Raw genomic sequence first — 24,733 nt, forward strand, 5'->3', positions numbered from 1 at the left:
ATATTCTTATTTTAATAAAACATACATTCTGTTTGTTCTCAATAAACAGTATAATTCAGAAATCTAGACCCATAGTCAGAGTTTATGGCTTACAAATTGAAGTAAAAGTTGAGACCACATGGACAAAGTTTATCCCTGTGTAGTTCCTTCTCTTAGCTCTGAAGGCAGGTCAATACAGAATTAGGGGTGTCTGATTTCACACATTCTTAGAGCATATGAATTTCAGCTCAGTGCATTTTTCTACTTTATTACTAGTTTTTATATAGCCAACTCAGATCCTTTCTGGAAGTAGGCAGGACATGAACTACAAGGAAACAAAACAAACAGATTTCTGGAAAGAGACCCAGATATGCTTTCGGTTTTAATCTTTCCACTTTCTAAACAAGAACTTCTAGAGAAAAATAAGTAAACCTAATTCAGAAGTTTTGATAGAGGAAAATGTTCTGGTCTGTCAAAGCCACCAGTTATAGTGCTTCTCTGCAAAATTTTGGAGGTATTAAAAAAAGTTTTTGCATTTTTACAGCCACGCTCCAGAACGGCATCAGTGTTTTTTAAGGGACCAGGAAAAGTGGTGATGGTTGCAATTTGCATGTAAGTACTGAAAAATAAGCTCTATGAAATAGAATATATTCTTTTAAATATGTATATCCTTGAATATATAAATTTATTACATGGTAGCTAGCTATAGAGTTTGAGGTTTATTTTGTTTTATGAGGAAATTGAATAAGTCTTTATTATTGTCAGTAAAGTGGTGGGGAAAGATCCTGAATTCATATAGACACCCATGCTCATTCTCTGTATATTTTTGATGTAGTTAGATCTAAGAATAGTTGCTACCTGAAAATCCTTTCTTACTTTTATTGGAGTTGATAGAAGTCTTTTTTAAAGAAGTTAGCTAAACCAACCTGGGTTACAGCTGTTGAAGAAGATCTTTGTGCTTATTATCTTTATTCCACTTATCTTGGAAGAACATAATTGTTATTTTTGCCTCCTCTTTTTTTTTTTTTTTTTTTTTTTTGAGACAGAGTCTTGCTCTGTTGCCAGGCTGGAGTGCAGTGGCGCAATCTCAACTCATTGCAATCTCTGCCTCCCGGGTTCAAGCCATTCTCCTGCATCAGCCTCCCAAGTAGCTAGGATTACAGGCACACGCCATCATGCCCAGCTAATTTTTGTATTTTTACAAAATTAGAGATGGGGTTTCACTATGTTGGCCAGGATGGTGTCAATCTCCTGACCTCATGATCTGCCTACCTCGGCCTCCCAAAGTGCTAGGATTACAGGTGTGAGCCACTGAGCCCGGCCTTGCCTCCCCCTTTTTCCCTCTATCTTCTTGATTCCTATTGTTTTGTTCACCTTTTATCTGTTTTGCTGACTGATGTATTTTAGGATGTATGAAATCATTCAACAATTCATTAGTTCTTTTATTCTTAAATATATATATGTAAAATATGTATCAGATAGTGTGATATGATCTGAAAATATAAAGATATAATACATAATTCTTTAAGGATTGGAGGGACACTAAACTAGAGGAAGGCATTTATAATACAGACAAAGAATAATGATGTCATAACTACAATAGTGGTGGTACAGATAGACATAGACAGTTTCAACTTCTTAGAAGGTATGTTCAAGGATAGTGACCAGGTTTCTGGCCTGTACAGTTGTGCAAATAATGTACCATTCACTGAGGAGAGCACTGGAAGGAGGAGCAGGGTGGGATCAGGGAAAATGATGAGTTCATTTTTGAGCTGGTGGTATGTTTAGGGCACCCAGGTGGAGATAGTCAACAGGGTTCTTTTCACCAGTAATACAGGGATAGTGATTATAGCTTTTCTCATTGGAGGGATGTATGTGTGAAAAGTGCTTAACATAGTACCTGCTCTAAGATATGTACTTAAGAAGTATTATTGTTAATATATATTGGTCTGAAGCTCAGGAGAGAAATCTGAGTTAGAGGTTCAGAGTTGATAGCTTTTAGTATATAGATGATAACTAAAGCCATAAAAGTAAAGATCACCTGAGGAATGTATGTATATATAGTATCAGGAATAAAAAGTCCTCAGGAAAAATTCCTTGAAGAATGTTAACATTAAGAAAAAGGTGGAGGCTTTGGGAGGCCAAGGCGGGCAGATCATGAGGTCAGGAGATCGAGACCATCCTGGCTAACACGGTGAAACCCTGTCTCTACTAAAAATACAAAAAATTAGCTGGGTGTAGTGGCGGGCACCTGTAGTCCCAGCCACTCGGGAAGCTGAGGCAGGAGAATGGTGTGAACCCGGGAGGCAGAGCTTGCAGTGAGCCAAGATTATGCCACTGCACTCCAGTCTCAGTGACAGAGCCAGACTCCGTCTCAAAAAAAAAAAAAAAAAAAGAGAAAAGAAAAAGGTGGAGGAAAAAGTGCCTGCAGAGGAGACTGAGGAGGAGTAAGGAGAAAAGCAGAAAGAAAACCAGGAGTGTATTAGTCCATTTTCACGCTGCTGATAAAGACATACCTGAGACTGGGCAATTTACAAAAGAAAGAGGTTTAATTGGACTTACAGTTCCCATGGCTGGGGAAGCCTCACAATCATGGTGGAAGGCAAGGAGGAGCAAGTCATGTCTTACATGGATGGCAGCAGGCAAATAGAGCTTGTGCAGTGTAACTCCCATTTTTAAAAACCATCAGATCTCGTGAGGTCATTCATTATCACAAGAACAGCATGGGAAAGACCCACCCTCATGCTTCAGTCATCTCCCACTGGGTCCCTCCCAAAACATGTGGGAATTATAGGAGCTACAAGATGAGATTTTGTGGGGGACACAGAGCCAAACCATATCAAGGAGTGTCAAGAAAGCCAAGGGAAGAAGCGTTTGTTTTTTTGTGAGACAGAGTCTCGCTCTGTCACCAGGCTGGAGTGCAGAGGTGCAATCTCAGCTCACTGCAGCCTCTGCCTCCCAGGTTCAAGTAATTTTCCTGCCTCAGCCTCCTGAGTAGCTGGGACTACAGGCCCACATGTTTTAAGAAATTAGCAGGCCTGGTACAGGCTCCCACCTGGAATCCCAGCACTTTGGGAGGCTGAGGCAGGAGGATTACTTGAGCTCAGGAATTTGAGACCACCTTGGGCAACATAGTGAGACCTTGTACCTACAAAAAATTTTTTTTAATTAGCTGGGCATGGTGCGTGATGTGCGCCTGTAGACCTACTCAGGAAGCTGAGGCAGGAGAATCATTTGAGCCCAGGAGTTTAAGGCTACAGTAAGCTGTGATTACACCACTGCACTCCAATGTGGGCAAGAACAAGACCCTGTCTTTAAAAAATAAATAGCCAGCTGGAGGTGGCTGGCAAGATGGCTGGATGCGAACAGATCCTGTCTGCAGTTCCCAGCGAGATCCATGCAGAAGGTGGGTAACTTCTGCATTTCCAGCTGAGGTACCTGGCTCATCTCATTGGGACTGGTCTGACAGTGGGTGCAGCCCACAGAGGGTGACCCGAAGCAGGGTGGGGCATTGCCTCACCAGGGAAGTGCAAGGGGTCGGGGAACTCCCTCCCCTAGCCAAGGGAAGCCATGAGGGACTGTGCTGTGAGGAATGGTGCATTCCAGCCCAGATACTACGCTTTTCCCATGGTCTTCACAACCTGCAGACCAGGAGATTCCCTTGGGGGCCTACACCACCAGGGCCTTGGGTTTCAAGCACAAAACTAGGCAGCCATTTGGGCAGACACCAAGCTAGCTAGACTAGTTTATTTTCATACTCCAGTGGTGCCTGGAATGCCAGTGAGACAGAACCTTTTACTCCCTTGGAAAGGGGGCTGAAACCAGGGAGCTAAGTGGTCTAGCTCAGCAGATCCCACCTCCAGGGAGCCCAGAAAGCTAAGATCCACTGGCTTGAAATTCTGGCTGCCAGCACAGCAGTCTGAAGTTGACATGGGATGCTTGAGTTTGTTGTGTGTGGGGGGGGTGGGGGTTGGGGGCCACCATTACTGACGCTTGAGTAGGCAGTTTTCCCCTCACAGTGTAAACAAAGCCATCAGGAAGTTCAAACTGGACAGAGCCCACCGTAGCTCAGCAAAGCCACTAAAGCCAGACTGCCTCTCTAGATTCCTCCTCTCTGTGCAGGGCATCTCTGAAAGAAAGGCCCAGCAGTCCCAGTCAGGGGCTTATAGATAAAACTCCCATCTCTCCGGGACAGAAAACTTGGGGGTAGGGGTGGCTGTGGGTGCAGCTTCAGCAGACTTAAACGTTCCTGCCTGCCGGCTCTGAAGAGAGCAGCAGATCTCCCAGCACAGCGCTCGAGGTCTGCTAAGGGACAGACTGCCTCCTCAAGTGGGTCCTTGACCCCCATGCCTCCTGATGGGGAGATGCCTCCCAGCAGGGATCAATAGACACCTCATACAGGAGAGCTGCAGCTGACATCTGGCAGGTTCTCCTCTGGGATGAAGCTTCCAGAGGAAGGAACAGGCAGCAATCTTTGCTGTTCTGCAGCCCCCGCTGTTGATACCCAGGCAAACAGGGTCTGGAGTGGACCTCCAGCAAACTCCAGCAGACTTGCAGCAGAGGGGCCTGACTGTTAGAAAGAAAACTGACAAACAGAAAGGAATAGCATCAACATCAACAAAAAGGATGTCCACACAAAAACCCCATCCACAGGTCACTAACATCAAAGACAAAAGGTAGATAAATCCAGATGAGGAAAAACCAGTGCGAAAAGGCTGAAAATTCCAAAAACCAGAACACCTCTTCTCCTCCAAAGGATCACAATTTCTTGCCAGCAAGGGAACAAAACTGGACAGAGAATGAGTTTGATGAATTGACAGAAGTAGGCTTCAGCAGGTGGGTAATAACAAACTCCTCCAAGCTGAAAGAGCATGTTCCAACCCAATGCAAGAAAGCTAAGAACCTTGAAAAAAGGTTAGAGGAGTTGCTAACGAGAATAACCAGTTTAGAGAAGAACATAAATGACCTGATGGAGCCGAAAAACACAGCACAAGAACTTTATGAAGCATACACAAGTATCAATAGCCAAATTGATCAAGTGGAAGAAAGGATATTAGAGATTGAAGATCAACTTAATGAGATAAAGTGCGAAGACAAGATTAAGAAAAAAGAATGAACAAAGGCTCCAAGAAATATGAGACTATGTGAAAAGACCAAACCTACTTTTGATTTACCTGAAAGTGATGGGGAGAATGGAACCAAGTTGGAAAATACTCTTCAGGAGATTATCCAGGAGAACTTCCCCAACCCTAGCAAGACAGGCCAACATTCAAATTCAGGAAATACAGAGAACACCACAAGGATACTCCAGGAGAAAAGCAACCTCAAGACACACAATCATCAGATTCACCAAGGTTGAAATGAATTACAATTACAAAAACCACGTGATTATCTCAGTAGACACAGAAAAGGCCTTCAATAAAATTCAACACCGCCTCATGCTAAAAACTCTCACCTTAAACTAGGTATTGGTGGATCGTATCTCAATATGATAAGAGCTATTTATGACAAACCCACAGCCAGTATCATACTGAATGAGCAGTAGCTCGAAGCATTCCCTTTGAAAATCGGCACAAGACAAGGATGCCGTCTCTCACCACTCCTATTCAACATAGTTATGGAAGCTCTGGCCAGGGCAATCAGGCAAGAGAAAGAAATAAAGGATATTCAAATAGGAAGAGAGGAAGTCAGGTTGTCTCTGTTTGCAGATAACATGATTGTGTATTTAGAAAAACCCATCATCTCAGCCCAAAATCTCCTTAAGCTGATAAGCAACTTGAGCAAAGTCTCAGGATACAAAATCAATGTGCAAAAATCACAAGCATTCTTATATACCAATAATAGACAAACAGCCAAATCAAGAGTGAACTCCCAATTCACAGTTGCTACAAAGAGAATAAAAGTTGCTACAAAGAGAATACAATTTACAAGGGATTTGAAGGACCTCTTCAAGGAGAACTACAAACCACTGCTCAAGGAAATAAGAGAGGACACAAAGAAATGAAACAACATTCCATGCTCATGGATAGGAATAATGAATATCATGAAAATGGCCATACTGCCCAAAGTAATTAATGGAATCAATGCTCTCCCCATCAAGCTACCATTGACTTTCTTCACAGAATTAGAAAAAAACTTCTTTAAATTTCGTATGGAACCAAAAAAGAGCCTGTATAGCCAAGATAATCCTAAGCAAAAAGAACAAAACTGGAGGCATCACGCTGCCTGACTTCAAACTATACTACAAGGCTGCAGTAACCAAAACAGCATGGTACTGGTACCAAAACAGATATATAGACCAATGTAACAGAACTGAGGCCTCAGAAATAACACCAAACATCTACAACCATCTGATCTTTGACAAACCTGACAAAAGCAATGGGGAAAGGATTCCCTATTTAATAAATGGTGCTGGGAAAACTGGCAAGCCATATGCAGAAAACTGAAACTGGACCCTGTCCTTATACCTTATACAAAAATTAACTCAAGATGAATTCAAGACTTAAATGTAAGACCTAAAACCATAAAAACCCTAGAAGAAAACCTAGGCAGTACCATTCAGGACATAGGCATGGGCAAAGACTTCATGACTTTGACAACAAAAGCAATGGGAACAAAAGCCAAAATTGACAAATGGGATCTAATTAAACTAAAGAGCTTCTGCACAGCAAAATAAACTGTTATCAGAGTGAACAGGTAACCTATAGAATGGGAGAAAATTTTTGCAATCTATGCATCTGACAAAGGGCCAATATCCAGAATCTACAAGGAACTTAAACAAATTTACGAGAAAAACAAACAACTGCATCAAAAAGTGAGTGAAGGATATGAACAGACACTTCTCAAAAGAAGATATTTATGCAGCCAACAAACATACAGAAAAAAGCTCATCATCACTGGTCATTAGAGAAATGCAAATTGAAACCACAGTGAGATTCTATCACGCCAGTTAGATTGGCAATCATTAAAAAGTCAGGAAACAGCAGATCCTGGAGAGGATGTGGAGAAATAGGAACACTTTTACACTGTTGGTGAGAGTGTAAATTAGTTCCACCATTGGGGAAAACAGTGTGGTGATTCCTTCAGGATCTAGAACCAGAAATACCATTTGATCCAGCAGTCCCATTACTGGGTATATACCCAACAGATTATAAATCATTCTACTATAAAGACACATGCACATGTATGTTTATTGTAGCACTATTCACATTAGCAGACTTGGAGCCAACCCAGATGCCCATCAATGATAGACTGGATAAAGAAAATGTGGCACATATACACCATGGGATAATATGCAGCCATAAAAAAGGATGAGTTCATGTCCTTTGCAGGGACATGGATGAAGCTGGATACCATCATTCTCAGCAGACTAGCACAAGAACAGAAAATCAAACACCACATGTTCTCACTCATAAGTGAGAGTTGAACAATGAGAACACATGGACACAGAGAGGGGAATATCACACACTGGGGCCTATTGGGGGGCGGGTGGCTAGGGGAGGGATAGCATTAGGAGAAATACCTAATGTAGATGATGGGTTGATGGGTGCAGCAAACCACCATGGCACGTGTATACCTATGTAACAAACCTGCACATTCTGCACATGTATCCCAAAACTTAAATTATAAATTTAAAAAATAAATAAAATAAATAAACATTGTTTAAAAAAAGAAGAAAATAGTGTCAGGTGCTCCCAGGAGGTTAAGAGAAGTACTAAAATATTTCCAGGAATTTAGTAGTATGGAATGGTAGGTGGTATTGATAAGATGAAAACTGTGACGGCCAGAATAAATATGATGTTTTTAAGAAGTTATCTGAGGTGGAGGAGATGGGAAAAGGGTAGCTAAAAGGGGACATACAGTTCTGTCATTTATAAAATTGGGGTGTTAATATTTGTATAACAGACTTGTAATATAACATGGTAACTCACTAGCATAACGTCTGAGATAAATCATATTAGTCATTACTGTTGGTATCTGAGCAGCTAGTTTCCTCAGAGTTAACTGTGTTTATTTTGGCATCTAGCTGCTTCTAGTATGACTCTGAGACTGCTTAGAGTCACCTCTGGCTCCTTAAGTAAACAGACTTTCACTGAAGTCTTGCCTTTGACACTGGCCCAATGGACAGTATCAGGTGCAGATCTGCTTTTATCTACCTAAAACACATAATTTTCTTTTAAATTTTATCTTGTCCACGTATAGAAGACCCTCTTTTCTCACCAGTTTTCAAAATATACTTAACTAATTTGCTTATGCATAGCATGCCTCTTAACAGTACATAATCTATATTTTTTCAAATTTTTACTCTTGTTGCCTAAACAGAAAGTTTTTTAAGGCTAGGGATTCTTTTAATTGTACTTGTTTGTTGTTGTTGTTGTTGTTGTTGTTGTTTTTAGCGACGGGGTCTCACTCTCTTGCCTAGGCTGGAGTGCAGTGGCACGATCGTAGCTCACTTTAGCCTCAAACTCCTGGTCTCCGATGATCTTCCCACCTCAGCCTCCCAGTAGCTGGGACTACAGGCGTGTACTACCACACCAGAATAAGTTTTTAAAAAATTATTTGTAGAGATGGGGTCTTACTTTGTTGACCAGCCTGGTCTTGAACTCCTGTCCTCAAGCCATCCTCCCACCTCAGCCTCCCAAAATGTTGGCATTGTAGGTGTGAGCCACTGTTCTTAGCCTAATTTTACTTTCAGCAGAATCTAGTATAGAGGTATACAGCTGATTGAGTATGCTTTTGGCTTAAATTTTTATCCAAACCTATGCTAAATTGTTTTCTCTTTCTCTTCTAGCAATGGATTAAACTGCTTCTTTAAATTTCTTGCCTGGATTTATACCGGTTCAGCAAGTATGTTCTCAGAAGCTATACACTCATTATCTGATACTTGTAATCAGGTGAGGACTAAAGCTTTTTTATAAATCAATTTTAAAGTAATAGTTGTAGGCTTTAATCTAAAAGTTGATCTATTTTAAAACGGAATGATTCCGGTAGCTGGCTTGTGGGAGAAAATAAAAGTTTACTTTTCAGCAATGAAGTGCATAGAAATTTAATCATAGTATTTTAAAGCAGATTGTTATGCTTTAGGCTGGGCGCAGTGGCTGACGCCTGTAATCCCAGCACTTTGGGAGGCCGAGACGGGCGGATCACGAGGTCAGGAGATTGAGACCATCCTGGCTAACACGGTGAAACCCCGTCTCTACTAAAAATACAAAAAATTAGCCGGGCGCGGTGGCAGGCGCCTGTAGTCCCAGCTACTCGGGAGGCTGAGGCAGGAGAATGGTGTGAACCTGGGAGGCGGAGCTTGCAGTGAGCCAAGATGGTGCCACTGCACTCCAGCCTGGGCAACAGAGCGAGACTCTGTCTCAAAAAAAAAAAAAAAAGAATCTCTGACAATGGAATGTGGAGTATAACATTGTCAGTCACTGAGCAGAAATCTGGTCTTTGAATATGAATTCTCAATGACTGTAATAGTCAATGAATTTAAACTTTTAGAATAAAGATGTAAAATCATATGTAATTGGTTAAAATCCTTTCACATTAGATTCATAATTTGAATTACTTTCCTTGGCTTTGCAAATGGAGAAAAATTTTTGTATTAATAAAATTAAAATACCTTTTAGACCCCGTGTGGCCCAAATTGTGAAAACTAGAAACCCAAACCTTTTGTAAGAATATAATAAAAATTTCTGTGTGTGCATCCTATTACATTTTAAAGAGTGTGGTATATTAAGAAGATACCTTTTCAATATTTACTTATTTTTAGTCCTGTTATGTAAAAACTGATTTGGGAGAACTTCAATGAAAGACACAGGTAAAATAAGAATATTTAAGACAAGGATAAAAATAACATGAAGATGAGGAGCAAGGAGGAGAGCAATATTAATTAAAAATTAACCCTGAGAACTTGTCTCACTCACTGTCAAATCAGATGGATTAAAACCCTTCATAAAAGTAAGGAAAGAAGTCGAGCGTTTGCCATTAGTACTAAGTATTTACCTTGAACTTAATTTTTATACTCAGTATATACTTAATAAATACTGTCTCTATAAAATTTTACCATTCAACTGTGGCATGCGGTGGGAGGAGAGGGGATAGGGAGAGATATATAACTTATAATCTCTATTTTCTTGTAAGCTTATCAAGGAAAGTTGAAATACAGAAATATTTGTCCATATGGCAAGGAGATATGTATGATGTTATTAGTTTCAATGTTAGTTTTTATTTCAAACATTGAAGAGAACGTTTAAGTGTTCATACTCTATGCTATTCAGGCATTTAAAAAGAATGTAGTAGTTATCTGTGTACTGACCTGGAATGATAGCTATGATAAACTGAGTGAAAAATCAAGTTGCAAAATATTATGTTCAGAACTTCTGCTTTCACCCATGACAGAATAACAGGGATTGAATTTAATCTTTTGCCATAAACAACTAAAAAACTAGACAGTATATTGGACAATAGCAGCATAAGACCATGATCTCTGAGAGATAAGAAACAAATTATTTGAACTCTATGATCTCTCTGGCTTTTTGCTTGAACGCATATTTGGGATAGTGGAGCAGGACGGGAAATAACAGCCTCATTGAGTTGCAAAGACAGAAATCAGTGTTCAGGGTGTCTAAGGTGGCTAGAACTTACAAGGCAGAGTTCCACAGAAGAAGGAGCTCCAAAGACAAAAAGCTGTAGAAGTCTACATAGGGATTTCCTTGAACTGAATGTTTGCTGAATGTTAAGTACACATGTGTAAGATGTGAGCATCAGTCTGGGCAGAGAACCAGCAGGGAGCAGTAACTAATTCCCACTGCTCACACAAAGCTAGGATACATTCAGGTTCTGACTAGCTGAGGTAAGAGAGTTCTCGTTGATTATCGAGGCCAATAGAAGGCTCGCCTTAGGAGCAGGGCTAAATTATTCTTAACATGAAGGCTGTTCTAGAACCCTCCCTAACAAATCTTCCTAGAAGTTCTAAAGGATCTAGCTAATCTTCAAATAATTTAATCACTTGCCAGAACAAAGCCTCACATTCTTTAATAAAGGCAGCAAAATCCAAACACTCAATATAACATTCACAGTGTTTAGCAGCCAATAAAAAAGACTAATCGCCAGTATAAGAAGCAGGAAAATTTGACTCATAACCAGGAGAAAAATCAGTCAGAAGCAGACTAAACAGATGATAGAATTAGCAGACAAGGATATTAAACAACTATTTCAAGTACAGTCGTGTATTGAAAGGAAAATATGAACATAAGAAGAGAAATCAAAGGTATAAAAAATAAACCAAATGAAACTTTTAGAGCTAAAAAAATATATCTGATGTGAAAAATTCACTGTATAGAATTAACAGCAGATTAGACACTGCAGGTAAGACAGTCAGTGAACCTCAATATGTAACAGCAGAAAATATTCTTACTAAAGCCACAGACAAAAAAAGATTGAAAAAAATGGTGGAAGCCTCGGTAACCTATGGAACAATATCAAGAGTATTCTGTCTAGCATTTAGGGAAGAAACAATACTGAATACACAGACTTTCAGAAATAGAGAATGAAATGTTTTTCTGCTGCTTTAATGAGGCTAGTATAACCGTGATCCCCAAATTTTACAAAGTCATTATGAGAGGGAAAAAACCCTACAGACCAGTTATTCCTCATGAACACAGATATAAAACTCCTTAAAATATAATCAGATTGAATTATATAAATATATAAATATGATATAAAAATGATATTATATCATAATTAAGTGAGTAAGATTTCAGGAGTGTAAAGTTGGTTTAACATTCAAAATCAGTAAGTATAAAAGGTTAATATGAAGAAATTAATTGCATTTCTACTATCAGCAAATAAATGGAGAAGGAAATTTTAATAAATTCCATATAAAGTAGTATCACGAAATATTAAATACTTAGCAATAAATCTAGCAAAAGACATACAAGACCTTTACGCTGAAAATCATAAAATGTTGCTAAGAGAAATCAAAGAAGACCTAAAGAAATGGAGAGATACAATACCGCGTTCATAGGTTGGATGTCATAGATCTGTCAAATCTCCCTAAATTGATTTACAGGTATAATGCCATCCCATTCATAATATGAACAGACTTTTCTGTACAATTGACAAATCGAATAAATTCCAAAATCTATATGGACATGCATAGAACCTGGAATATTCAAAGCAATCTTGAAACAAGAAATTTGGAGAACTTCAAGACATTATAAACCTATAGAAATTAGGACAGTGAGTTACTGGCATAAGGATTGACAAATCAGTGGAACAGAATTGAGGATCCAACAACAGAGCCACATTTACATGGCCCGTGACTTTTGGCAAAGGCATCAAAGCAATTGAGTGAAGAAATGAAACTTTTTAAAACAAATAATGTTGGAAAAATTGGATCCATATGGGGAGAAAAAGGACCTTGACTCCTACTTCACACACTGTATACAAGTTTGAAATGGATCATAGTCCAAATATGAAAGTTAAAACTATGAAGATTCTAGAAGAAAACCTAGGAGAATATCTTTTAGACCTGGTAGGCAAAGATTTCATAAATAGGACACAGAAACAGTATCATAAAATAAGAAGATTTACAAATTAAACTTCATCAAAATTAAAAACTTCTGCTCATTGAAAGACATCCTTAAGGAAATAAGTAGGCATAGATTGGGAGAAAATAGTCACAAAGCATTCTGACAAGGGACTGGTATCCAGGATTAAGAACTTCCACGATTCAGTAATAAAATGAGAACGCAGTTTTTTCCCCCCAAGGATAAAGATTTGGGCAGGTACTTCACAAATAAGGAAACATGAATGGTGGCCAGTGGACACCTGAAAAAGTGCTAACACCATTAATGATCAGGAAATGTATATTAATACCACAAGACATCCCTGCATATCCAGTATAATGGCTACAAGTAAAAACCTGACAGCCAAATGTTGGTGAAGATGTGGAGCAGCCAGATCTCCCAGTCATTGCTGGTGTATTAATAAAATGGTACAACCACTCTGGAAAATATTTGGCAGCCTCCTATAAACATGCTTATCCTGTGACCCACCAATTCCACTTCTAAGTATTTACCCAAGGGAAGTGGGAATGAATGGTCCCAAAAGATTTGTATAAGAATGTTGGCTGGGCGCGGTGGCTCATGTCTGTAATCCCAGCACTTTGGGAGGCCCAGGCGGGCAGATCATCTGAGGTCAGGAATTCGAGACCAGCCTGGCCAAGATGGTGAAACCCCATCTCTGCTGAAAGTACAAAATAGCTGGGCGTGGTGATGGGTCCCTGTAATCCCAGCTACTCGAGAGGCTAAGGCAGGAGAATCGCTTGAACCCGGGAGGCGGGGGTTGCAGTGAGCCGAGATTGCACCACTGCACTCCAGCCTGGATGACAAGAGTGAGTCGTTCTCCCAAAAAAAAAAAAAAAAAGGAATGTGTATAGCAGCTTTACTTATAATGGCTGAAAAAATTGGAATCAACCCAAATGTTTATCAGCAGTACAGCAGATAAATAAATTGTGGTATACTCATACAATGGACTATCATCTGGCAATAAAAGGGAATGAACCACTTTTCTGACCGGCAACACAGATGTATCTCCAGCAAGGAACTTTAATTTTTAATAGTTTAAAAAATTGGGAAAAATGGTTGCGTCTGATGTTGGGGAGGAAAGAGGCACAGAGAGCTTTTTGGGAATGATGGAAAGGTTCTGTGTCTTCAAAGGAATATATGTTTCAAGGGTATGTGTATTTGTTAACAACCAGAACTGTACATTCTGGGCCGGGTCCGGTGGCTCATGCCTGTAATTCCAGCACACTGGGAGGCCGAGGCAGGCGGATCACTGGAGGTCAGGAGTTTGAGACCAGCCTGGCCAATACGGTGAAACCCCCGTCTCTGCTAAAAATACAAAAAAATTAGCTGAGCGTGGTGGCACATGCCTGTAATCCCAGCTACTCAGGAGACGGAGACAGGAGAATGACTTGAACCCAGGAGGCAGAGGTTGCAGTGAGTCAAGATGGCACCACTGTACTCCAACCTGGGCGACAGAACTAGACATCTCAAAACAAAAAAACAAAACTGTACATTCAGGATTTGTGCATTTCATTGTATGTGAATTTTACCTCAAAAAAATTCTCCCTATGTGGAAATGTGATTACTTAGTAGATATTTGATAATAGTAAGGAATTAGTATTGATATTTTTTTGTTTGTTTTTGAGACGGAGTCTCGCTCTGTCGCCCAGGCTGGAGTGCAATGGCATGATCTCAGCTCACTGCACGCTCCGCCTCCCAGGTGCACACCATTCTCCTGCCTCAGCCTCCCGAGTAGCTGGGACTACAGGTGCCTGCCATCACGCCCAGCTAATCTTTTGTATTTTTAGTAGAGATGGGGTTTCACCGTGTTAGCCAGGATGGTCTCGATATGGTCTTGATCTCCTAACCTTGTGATCCGCCTGCCTCGGCCTCCCAAACTGCTGGGATTACAGACGTGAGCCACAGCACCCGGCCAGGAATTAGTATTGATTTTTAAAAGTCTGATAATAGTCTTGTGGCTGTATTTTCTAAAAAGCCTAGTTTTTAAAGAGATTCATCCAAAATATTTAAAGATGAAATGGTACGATGCTTGGAATTTACTTCAAAATATTCATGAGGGAGTAGATATGGATGAAATAAAACATATTTGGTTACATATTTATAATTGTTAAAGCTTAATGATGGATGATTTGAGTTTTTAAAAATGTTCTTTCAGGGCTGGGCATGGTGGCTCATGCCTGTAATCCCAGCACTTTGGGAGGCCAAAGCAGGCAGATCACCTGAGGTCAGGAGTTCAAGACCAGCCTGACCAACATGGCAAAACCCCGTCTCTTAGAGTTTTCAAAAAGGCTTTTATGAAAAATATTTCAACTGGACCTTTCTGAATAGATGGAAATTGTATTTCAGAAAGTTGTTTCTTTTGAGACCTATAATATTTTTAAAATTTTAACTCATTGTAATATTTTTATGCCATGTGTGTTTCCTCACTTCTTGAGATACTTAAGTACCTCCAACTTTTAAATTGGACCTGTGTCTCTAATTATAATGTAGTTTTTAATTTATTTATTTACTAATTGTTTGAGACAGAGTCTCGCTGTGTTGCCCAGGCTGGAGTGCAGTGGCGCGATCTCGGCTTACTGCAAGCTCCGCCTCCCAGGTTCATGCCATTCTCCTGCCTCAGCTTCCCGAGTAGCTGGGACTATAGGCGCCCACCACCACGCCTGGCTAGTTTTTTGTATTTGCAGTAGAGACGGTTTCACTGTGTTAGCCTTACAATTTCTGTTACAGTTCATTTTGGAAAACTTTTCTGTTAAATAAAAACATATCATTTAGTATCAATCATTTAATATCAACTTCATATCATTTAATATCAACTCAGATGAATTTATTGAGCACCTGAGTTTGCAGTGTAGCAAGTGTTTAGAAGAAGACATGGTTCTTTCTCTGTCTTCTTTAAACAGGTTATACGCACATAAAACAACTAGAAAGATCTTCTAAGGTACCATTTATGCAGGTGCTGGATAGTATGATACTTAAGGAACACCAGAAACATGAAGGGTGATCATGGAGTAGAGAGCATTTACAGTACTTCTTAGCCACTAGATGTTAATGTTTGTTATGCTGCAAACTAAACAAATGCTCTGTAGGTTATATATACGTAACTGATAGAGATTTATGTTGTAAATGTGTAGAAAAAGGTCTGGAAGGATACATATCAAATATAACTGTGATTCTGTCTTACCTCTGAAGGAGAGCTGGTTGGGGTGGTCTTATTTTTGTTAGAACTAATAAATATGGTCCATATTCAGTTTATAAAGTAGTTGACGGTATCTCACACTTCATTGCACAGCCAACTGAATATTAAGGATTTTTTAAATAGTTGAATGTTTATTGAATATTTTAAAAATAATATAAATACATATCTATGTATACATATATACACATAATGTGAATTAATAATGACTGTCACTTTTAATGTACAGGTGTGTATTAGTCCATTTTCATGCTGCTGATAAAAACATACCCAAGACTGGGCAATTTACAAAAAAAAGAGGTTTAATTGTGACTAGGGCAGGCTCACAATCATGGTAGAAGGGAAAAGGCATGTCTCACATGGCAGCAGACAAGAGAAGAGAGCTTGTGCAGGGAAACTTCCCTTTTTAAAACCATCAGATCTTGTGAGACTTATTCACTATCACGAGAACAGCACAGGAAAGACTTGCCCCCATGATTCAGTTACCTCCCACTAGGTCCCTCCCATAACATGTGGGAATTCAAGATGAGATTTGGGTGGGAACACAGCCAAACCATATCTTTCCGCCCCTAGCCCCTCCCGAATCTCATGTCCTCACATTTCAAAACCAGTCATGCCTTCCCAACTGTCCCCCAAAGTCTTAACTCATTTCAGCATTAACTCAAAAGTCCATCCAAGGTGTCATCCAAGACAAGGCAAGTCCCTTCTGCCTATGAACCTGTAAAATGAAAAGCAGGTTAGTTATTTCCTGGATACAATGAGGGTACAGGCATTGGGTAAATACAGCCATTCCAAAAGGGAGACATTGGCCAAAACAAGGGGGCTACAGGCCCCATGCAAGTCCAGAATCCAGCGGGGCAGTCAATTCTTAAAGCTCCAAAATGATCTCCCTTGACTCCATGTCTCAGGTCACGCTGATGCAAAAGGTGGGCTCCCACAGCCATGGGCAGCTCTGCCTCTTTAGCTCTGTAGGATATAGCCCACTCTTGGCTGCTTTCAGGGGCTGGCATTGAGTGTCTGTGGCTTTTCCAGGTGCACTGTGCAAGCTGTCAGTGGATCTATCATTCTGAGGTATGGAGGGCAACGGCCCTCTGCTCACAGCTCCACTAGGTGGTGCCCCAGTAGGGATTCTGTGTGAGGGCTCCTACCCCACATTTCCGTTAAGCACTGCCCTAGCAGAGGTTGTCCATGAGAGCCCCGTCCCTGCAGCAAACTTCTACCTGGGCATCCAGGTGTTTCCCATACATCCTCTGAAATCTAGGCAGAGATTTCCAAACCTCAATTCTTGACTTCTGTGCACCCACAGGCCCAACACCACGTGGAGGCTGCCAAGGCTTGGGGCTTCCACCTGCTGAAGCAATAGCTGGAGCTGTACCTTGGCCCCTTTTAGTCACAGCTGGAGCAGCTGGGATGCAAGGCACTAAGTTCCCAGACTGCACACAGCAGAGGGACCATAGGCCCAGCCCACAAAACCACTTTTTCTTCCTAAACTTCCAGGCCTGTGATTCAAGGGGCTGCCACAAAGGTCTCTGACATGCTCTAGAGACATTTTCCCCCTTTTCTTGGTGATTAACATTCAGCTCCTCATTACTTATGCAAATTTCTGCAGCTGGCTTGAATTTCTCCTCAGAAAATGGGATTTTCTTTTCTATTGCATTGTAAGGTTGCAAATTTTTGAAACTTTTATGTTCTGTTTCCCTTTTAAAACTGAATGCTAGGGCTGGGCACAGTGGCTCATGCCTGTAATCCCAGCACTTTGGGAGGCTGAGGCAGGCGGATCACGAGGTGAAGAAATCGAGTCCATTCTGGCCAACATGGTGAAACCCCATCTCTACTAAAAATACAAAAATTAGCTGGGTGTGGTGTCGCTTGCCTGTAGTTCCAGCTACTCAGGAGGCTGAGGCAGGATAATCGCTTGAACCTGGGAGGCAGAGGTCGTGCCACTGCACTCCAGCCTGGCGACAGAGTGAGACTTTGTCTCAAAAAAAAAAAAAAAAAAAAAGAAAACTGAATTCCTTTAATAGCACCCAAATCACCTCTTGAATGCTTTGCTGCTTGGAAATTTCTCCTGCCAGACACTCTAAATCATCTCTCTCAAGTTCAAAGTTCACAAATCTCTAGGACAGAGGCAAAATGCTACCAGTCTCTTTGCTTAAAACAACAAGAGTCACCTTTGCCCCAGTTTCCAACAAGTTCTTCATTTCCATCTGAGACCATCTCAGCCTGGACTTTATTGTCCATATCGCTGTCAGCATTTTAGACAAAGCCATTCAACAAGTCTCTAGGAAATTCCAAACTTTCTCACATTTTCCTATCTTTTTCTGAGCCCTCCAAACTGTTCCAACCCCTGTCTGTTACCCAGTTCCAAAGTTGCTTCCACATTTTCGGGTATCTATAGCAGCACCCTACTCTGCTGGTACCAATTTACTGTATTATTCTGTTTTCATGCTGCTGATAAAGACATATCCAAGACTGGGCAATTTACAGAGAAAGGAGGTTTAATGGACTTACAATTTCACATGGCTAGGGAAGCCTCACAATCGTGGCAGAAGGTGAAAGGCACGTTTCACATGGTGGCAAGACAAGAGAAGAGAGCTTGTGCAGGGGAACTCCCCTTTTTAAAACAATCAGATCTCATAAGACGTATTCACTAGCACAAGAACAGCATGGGAAAGACCTGCCCCGATGATTCAGTTACCTCCCACCAGATCCCACAACACTTGGGAATTCAAGATGAGATTTGGGTAGGGACACAGCCAAACCATATCAGGGTGTAAGAGAGTTATATCTTCCTTTGAATTTCTTCTCATTCTCTTAGTTTAATTCCCTGAAAAATCATGTATATTTTAGGTGGTTTGCTCCCTTTTCCCATGGAATCTAGTGGTAAAAGCTTATAATATTCCGTATATTTAGGGTAGGGTTTCCGATATTAAGACCTAAAAATATATTTGTATTAAATATTTTCAAGTTTGTTTAATCGCTATTTTTTATTAGAAAAAATGTTTCTGTTAAATTTCTTGTAACCTAAGGGAAACCTCATCTATGAAGAAGTCATTGTCTAGAAACTTTACTTATCTGATTATTTGGTATGATGCTGAAAAAAGGAAAAGCCTCAGATTAATCAACTAAAATTACATAGGGAATTCACTCAGAGGCTTTATATTTTTATCAAATAGTTCTAATAAGGTAGTCTTATGATGTGATTTCTAGATTCACATCAAATTAGGATGGAAAGGACTTACTAGGGACAAGCATACTACTATTGAGAAGTTCCAGTGGATAACTCTTTAACAAAGGACAAAACTTTAAAAACCACCTAAGTGGAAATGAAAGAAGGAAGAAATGATGAAGGCAAGTGAGACAGAGGAGAGGGAGTAAGAAAGGAAGGAAAGAAAAGAATGTGATATATAATTCCTGTGCATGGTTTTGCAGTTTTAATAGAAATGTATGTGCCCATATACAATATGTATATTGTTTAAAGTTTTTATTATCTTTTACTTGTACAGCTATACAAGTTATTCTTCCTGTAAAAAGTCAAATATTACAGACTACCTTAATTCTGCCTCTCTTCAGAGATACAAACATAGTTACATGCATGTTCTTTTTAACCTTTTCTGTGCTTTACATTATATATAGTTTATAAAAACTACAAAGCGTAAGTTCTGTACTGTACATACTGTTCCTAGCTTGCTTTTTTCTATTCTTCCATTTAATGGTATGTCTAGGAGCTTTATCCATGTCGGTATAGAAAGCTCTACTCTAACCCTATTTTTTTAACCTACTGTAGAAGTAATTTATGGCTTATCATTTATTTTGTCATTCCCAATTGATGGATTTTTTTTAGGTTGCTTTCATGTTTCTCATCTTTATAAACAATGGTGTTTTGAATCCCTTTGAGTTCATCTTTATTTTTTAAGGTAAGTACTAGAAACCAGAATTGGCTGGGTCATTGGACATGCATATGTTGAGTGTTTCTTTGTCATTGTTAGCCTGCACCCTCCACATTGGCTTTACCATATTATACTCTCATCTTGCTAATGATTATTCACCTTTTTTTCTTCTTCTTCATAGGGTTTACTAGCACTGGGCATCAGTAAGTCTGTTCAAACACCAGATCCTTCTCATCCGTAAGGACATTGCCTTATTTTGTTTTTGATTGTTTTGGTGATAAGTCATTGAAATAACTAAATTTCAGAAATCTCCTGCAATTTATGTACTTGCAGTTTGTTAAAGATTTGGTCATTTCTTCCACTGTAGTATCTAAAATGCAGAACTTCCCACTGTCAAAGTAAATTCAAGGTATAATTTGAAAATGGAGTTCAAGTTATTTTTATGCTTTGTAGCACAGCATGGAGATCTTGTTTTCTCTGTATTTGATAATAATAAAGCACATATTTTGATCTTAGAGGTCTGTTTTATTTTGGTCCAAGGAAACATATATTCTAGATTTAGACTCATAGGCTGCCCAATCTAAAATTTTGATGATAACTTCTATTAGATACACACTTATTTTAATCCTCCTGTTGTGATTTGGAAATAGTACTTTGTTAATATTTCAGAATTATTTATTTGTAAAATGAGTGTACTTTTTAGAATGCATTCTTTTGAATCATAGCCATTATTTGATACAGAGGTTTTTTTCTATTGCTTCTATTAACATAACCATCTAACACTTTTGAATTCCACAAGCATCATTTTAAGACTAGCTTCAGTGATATAATTTGATAAATCTTAAGGCCAAAAAAGTGCACTTTTATTTCTGTAAAGGAGTCTACCTCTATTCTTTAGAAATGCCTTTCTTTACTTGAAAGCAATACTACTATTTTCCCATAAAAAATATATTTGAATGTTTTGTAACTGTCAAGCTAGTATAGAGAATAGCTCTCTAGTGTGTTAATTACACATCATTACAGTGTTTTACCATCTTAAGAAAAAAATTTTTTTTCTTGGCCAGTTTTATGTACAAAAGATTTAAAAACAGAAGGTAAAACTTTAAATTTTAGGTTGTGAAGATTTCTTCTTAAGGTATTTTTATAGTCTACTTTAGTGCTGCCCAACAGAATTTTCTGCAATGATGGAAATATTTTATATCTGTCCAGTATGGTAGTAGCTAACTACATGTAACTATTGAGCACTTGAAATGTGGCCAGTGCAACTGAAGAACTAGGTTTTAAACTATATTTAGTTTTAATTTATTTAAATGTAAATTGCCACATGTGGCTAGTGGCTCATCATATTGGACAGTTTAGACCTACATAATCAAAATTTTCAATAAGAAGTTAATAATTCCCTGAAATCACCTAAAGTGTAAGTAATACCATTTATTTTAGATCTTAATTTACTTTAACGTGAATATATATTCATGTTACGTTAGAAGAAAGTAAATTTTTCTGAGTGAGCTGATTGTCACATTGTCACATCTATAAATTTGGAATTCCCCATGGCAGGATTACTCTTTGCAAAAAGGAATTCCAAGAGCAGTTTGATTAAGAATTCTTGTTTAAAGCTGGGTGCAGTGGCTCCTGCCTATAATCCCAGCACTTTGGGAGGCTGAGGCAGGCGGATCACCTAAGGTCGGGGGTTCGAGACCAGCCTGACCAACATGGAGAAACCCTGTCTCTACTAAAAATACAAAAAATTAGCCGGGTGTGGTGGCACATGCCTGTAATCCCAGTTACTCGGGAGGCTGAGGCAGGAGAGTCACTTGAACTCAGGAGGCAGAGGTTGTGGTGAGCCAAGATCGCACCATTGCACTCCAGCCTGTTCAACAAGAGTGAAACTCCGTTTCAAAAAAAAAAAAGTCAGGCGCGGTGGCCCACGCATGTAATCCCAGCACTTTGGGAAGCCGAGGCAGGCACATCACCTGAGGTTGGGAGTTCGAGACCAGCCTGACCAATGTGGAGAAGCCCCGTCTCTACTAAAAATACAAAATTAGCTGGGTGTGGTGGTGCATGCCTGTAGTCCTAGCTACTTGGGAGGCTGAGGCAGGAGAATCGCTTGAACTCGGGAGGTGGAGGTTGCAGCGAGCCAAGATCCTGCCATTGCACTCCAGCCTGGGCAACAAGAGCAAAACTCCGTCTCAAAAAAAAAAAGAAATCTTGTTTAAATTTGTATTTCTCAGAAGCTCAGAAGAGTGCCACTGAGTTTGGGTTTGGGACTAAATTTTCCAGGAAATATTTTTATTAATGAGTGATTCTTTTCCTCCTCTAGTATGTTATTAATATATTTTTGAGCACCTTTAATACTAAGTATTGTGTCAGTACTTACAATAATACAAAATAATGTACATATTGACGAAGCATGCTTGAAAAATAGTTGAGATTTTAGCACCACGAAAACACCCAGAAAACTGAAGGTCTTAGTTCTAGTAATAGTTGAAAGTTGCTGTGTGCTAACCTATTCAGAACCAGCAATAAATTATGTGTCGTAAACTTCTGTATCCAGCATCAAATTATAGATATTATAAATAATAGACTGGCTTCACACAAAGGTGAAAATATTCAATTAGAAGCTGCATTACAAGGAAAGTTAAATGTTATCCTGTTCATTAAACATCTGAATGCATTTTTTAAAAGATTAATATAACCAGGATCTGTGGTACATAATAGTAAAGTAGCTCTCTAAATCAAAATAGGCTATTTGGAAAAGAGATCAGAAAATACCTGAATTAAATGGTATTCACTTTATTTTTATGTATTTTCAAAATTCTTACAGTTTTTTCCACTTTACATGTTGCTTTTCAAGTTTGGCACTTAACATCTTACTTAAATATAAAATTATAACATCTTGATATTCTTAGTCTTTTTCATTGACCTATTAATATTAAGCACATATATTTTAAAAGAAACCATTTGTATTTCTTGCGAACTATATTCTTTTCTATTTTTCAGGTACGGATTTTCAAATATGCGCTATATTTCTTCGCTAATTAGTGGTGTTGGTATTTTCATGATGGGTGCAGGACTATCTTGGTACCATGGAGTCATGGGATTGCTTCATCCTCAACCAATAGAATCCCTTCTATGGGTAATCCTCTTTTTTTCTCCTCAGTTTTGATGTCTTATGACATAGTGATTGTGTACAGTAGAAGGCCTTTGTCATATTGGTGTTAAAGAAGGGGAATGACATACACCTTCTTGACTGTGTATTGTAGGGTTATATATCTATAGTTTAATTTTTAGAACGTGACTGAACATAACCTCTAAATCCATAAGATTCAATGATGTTGAACAAGATCTCTGTAGGTACCAATTATCAAGCCCTGCTCCTTGGTTAAAATCTTGGGCAATTCCATTAATTTCTCCAGTTACTGTTGAAGAACAAGAAAACCTCTGTTCACTTTTGGTCCCAAGAATAGTCTCATTTCAGTAATTAAAATATTCAGACCCACGTAATAGTCATAAGTTGGAACTATATTTCAAGTTAAAGCTTCTCTTTTCCCGCATCCTGGGCTTCTTTCAGGTAGGAAGCCTGCACTGGGGGAATGGGAGAATAGCAGGATGATCACCTGTATGATCCCCTCTAGGGCTTCTGCCCCTCTCTCCTATTCCCTGGGAAGTGTTGAAGGTTTGGATAGGGGATAAAAACATACCACCTTACTGACTACAATGTTATTTTGCATCGGTTTCCTCTGGCCTTTGTAGATGTTTAAAGCTATCTTTTTTTTTTCTCATGGGCACTTCTTGGAGATTACTCTGCTTGGCTGCTCTGGCTGTGGCTGCCCAAATTGATCACATAGCCTACCCTCTCAGCTTCTGTATCTCATGGTGTGGTTTCCAGACAGTGCTGAAGTTGTCTTGCATTTGGAAAGAATGCCCTTTGAGCAGCTGATCTCCTTATAAAAGACTCCTAGGGACCTGTGTGTTAAAACAGACATCTTTAACACACTTTCTGTGGGAGTGCAGGTTTTTTTCTCAAGCCCAATGATCTACTCTGCTGATACAGCCAATATCAGTTAGTAGGCTTGCATATGGATGTATCACTCAGGTATGCATCAGACAGTTTGCTGTGATATCCAATATCCCGGGGAACAGACATCAAGGCTACTAAACCATCTTAGTAGCTCAACAGCTTTCACCAAAGAAATCTTCATTTTTGGCCTCCTCAATTTCAGCTCTTCTTATGTGGTCTAGAGGATGTGGAGCTAGCATGTAGTCTAGTGGGTAGAGGCCCCAGGTTTGGGCTACCTTCTGTGCAAGGCCTGAATAGATGGTATAACACCTTCTTTTGGAATGTGGGGATACTTGTACCTATTTTCTTCTCTATTTTGGGTTGTAGTCAGAACTAGACAGAATCAATCTGTCACCTTTTTTAATATCGTGTTACATCATGCAAACCTACTTAATAACAAGCACATTAAACTAGGCTTATTTGTTATTCTTTAGTTTTCTACAGTTTTGATTGACTAGTTTCTTACCATAATACATTTCATATAATTAAAACAAACAAATGTATTTCCTCCATTCTGAAAAGATTTGGCCACTTTATTGGTACTTCATTGTTCTAGCATTCTTCTCATTTGTATAGCATCACTTTATAGAGGCAAAGCACTCTCTGGAGTTAGAGATTACGTAATTAGTTATATTTTCAGTTGTGTGTAAGTTTTAAAACTTCTGAAAGCTCTTGTGTCTTTCAGTAACTAAATGGGTTTCCATTAGACTATGGCCCTTTTTAAAATAGTGTTGGACTAGGTTCAAAGTTTTCAGACCTCTATTTTAGGAAAGCCTAGGGTTCTAAACATTGTTGAAAATTCTGTAGATGTTTGGTTTGAATTTCATTAAAATAAAAAAAATGTGTTGCTAGGTTAACTGTTTTTTTCTTTGTACACTCCTGTCTAAAGCTTTTCTTACCATCTTTAATTGAAGAGTGTCCTGGGATTGCAGGGAATGTGGTATTACCAAAAAACAAAAATTGGTTACTGTTTGTAACTACTTATCTTTCTGAATCAGGATTTTCTTGGTATTAGGCATGGAAGCAA

The 24,733-nt window shown here is 39.2% G+C and overlaps 1 protein-coding gene across 2 annotated transcripts in view; it reads left to right on the forward strand.

Annotated features, from left to right (window-relative positions):
* SLC30A9 (solute carrier family 30 member 9) overlaps positions 1 to 24,733 on the forward strand; it is a 97,717-nt gene that overhangs the window by 50,950 nt on the left and 22,034 nt on the right. For both annotated transcript variants that reach the window (XM_055246538.2, XM_063619840.1), the window contains exons 8-11: positions 524 to 591; positions 8,771 to 8,873; positions 19,828 to 19,883; positions 22,647 to 22,782. In XM_055246538.2, the coding sequence (XP_055102513.1) occupies positions 524 to 591; positions 8,771 to 8,873; positions 19,828 to 19,883; positions 22,647 to 22,782 (363 nt within the window). The remainder of the gene's footprint in view (positions 1 to 523; positions 592 to 8,770; positions 8,874 to 19,827; positions 19,884 to 22,646; positions 22,783 to 24,733) is intronic.

Source organism: Symphalangus syndactylus, chromosome 16 (genome assembly GCF_028878055.3).
Source record: "Symphalangus syndactylus isolate Jambi chromosome 16, NHGRI_mSymSyn1-v2.1_pri, whole genome shotgun sequence".
NCBI classification, from domain to species: Eukaryota; Metazoa; Chordata; class Mammalia; order Primates; family Hylobatidae; genus Symphalangus; species Symphalangus syndactylus.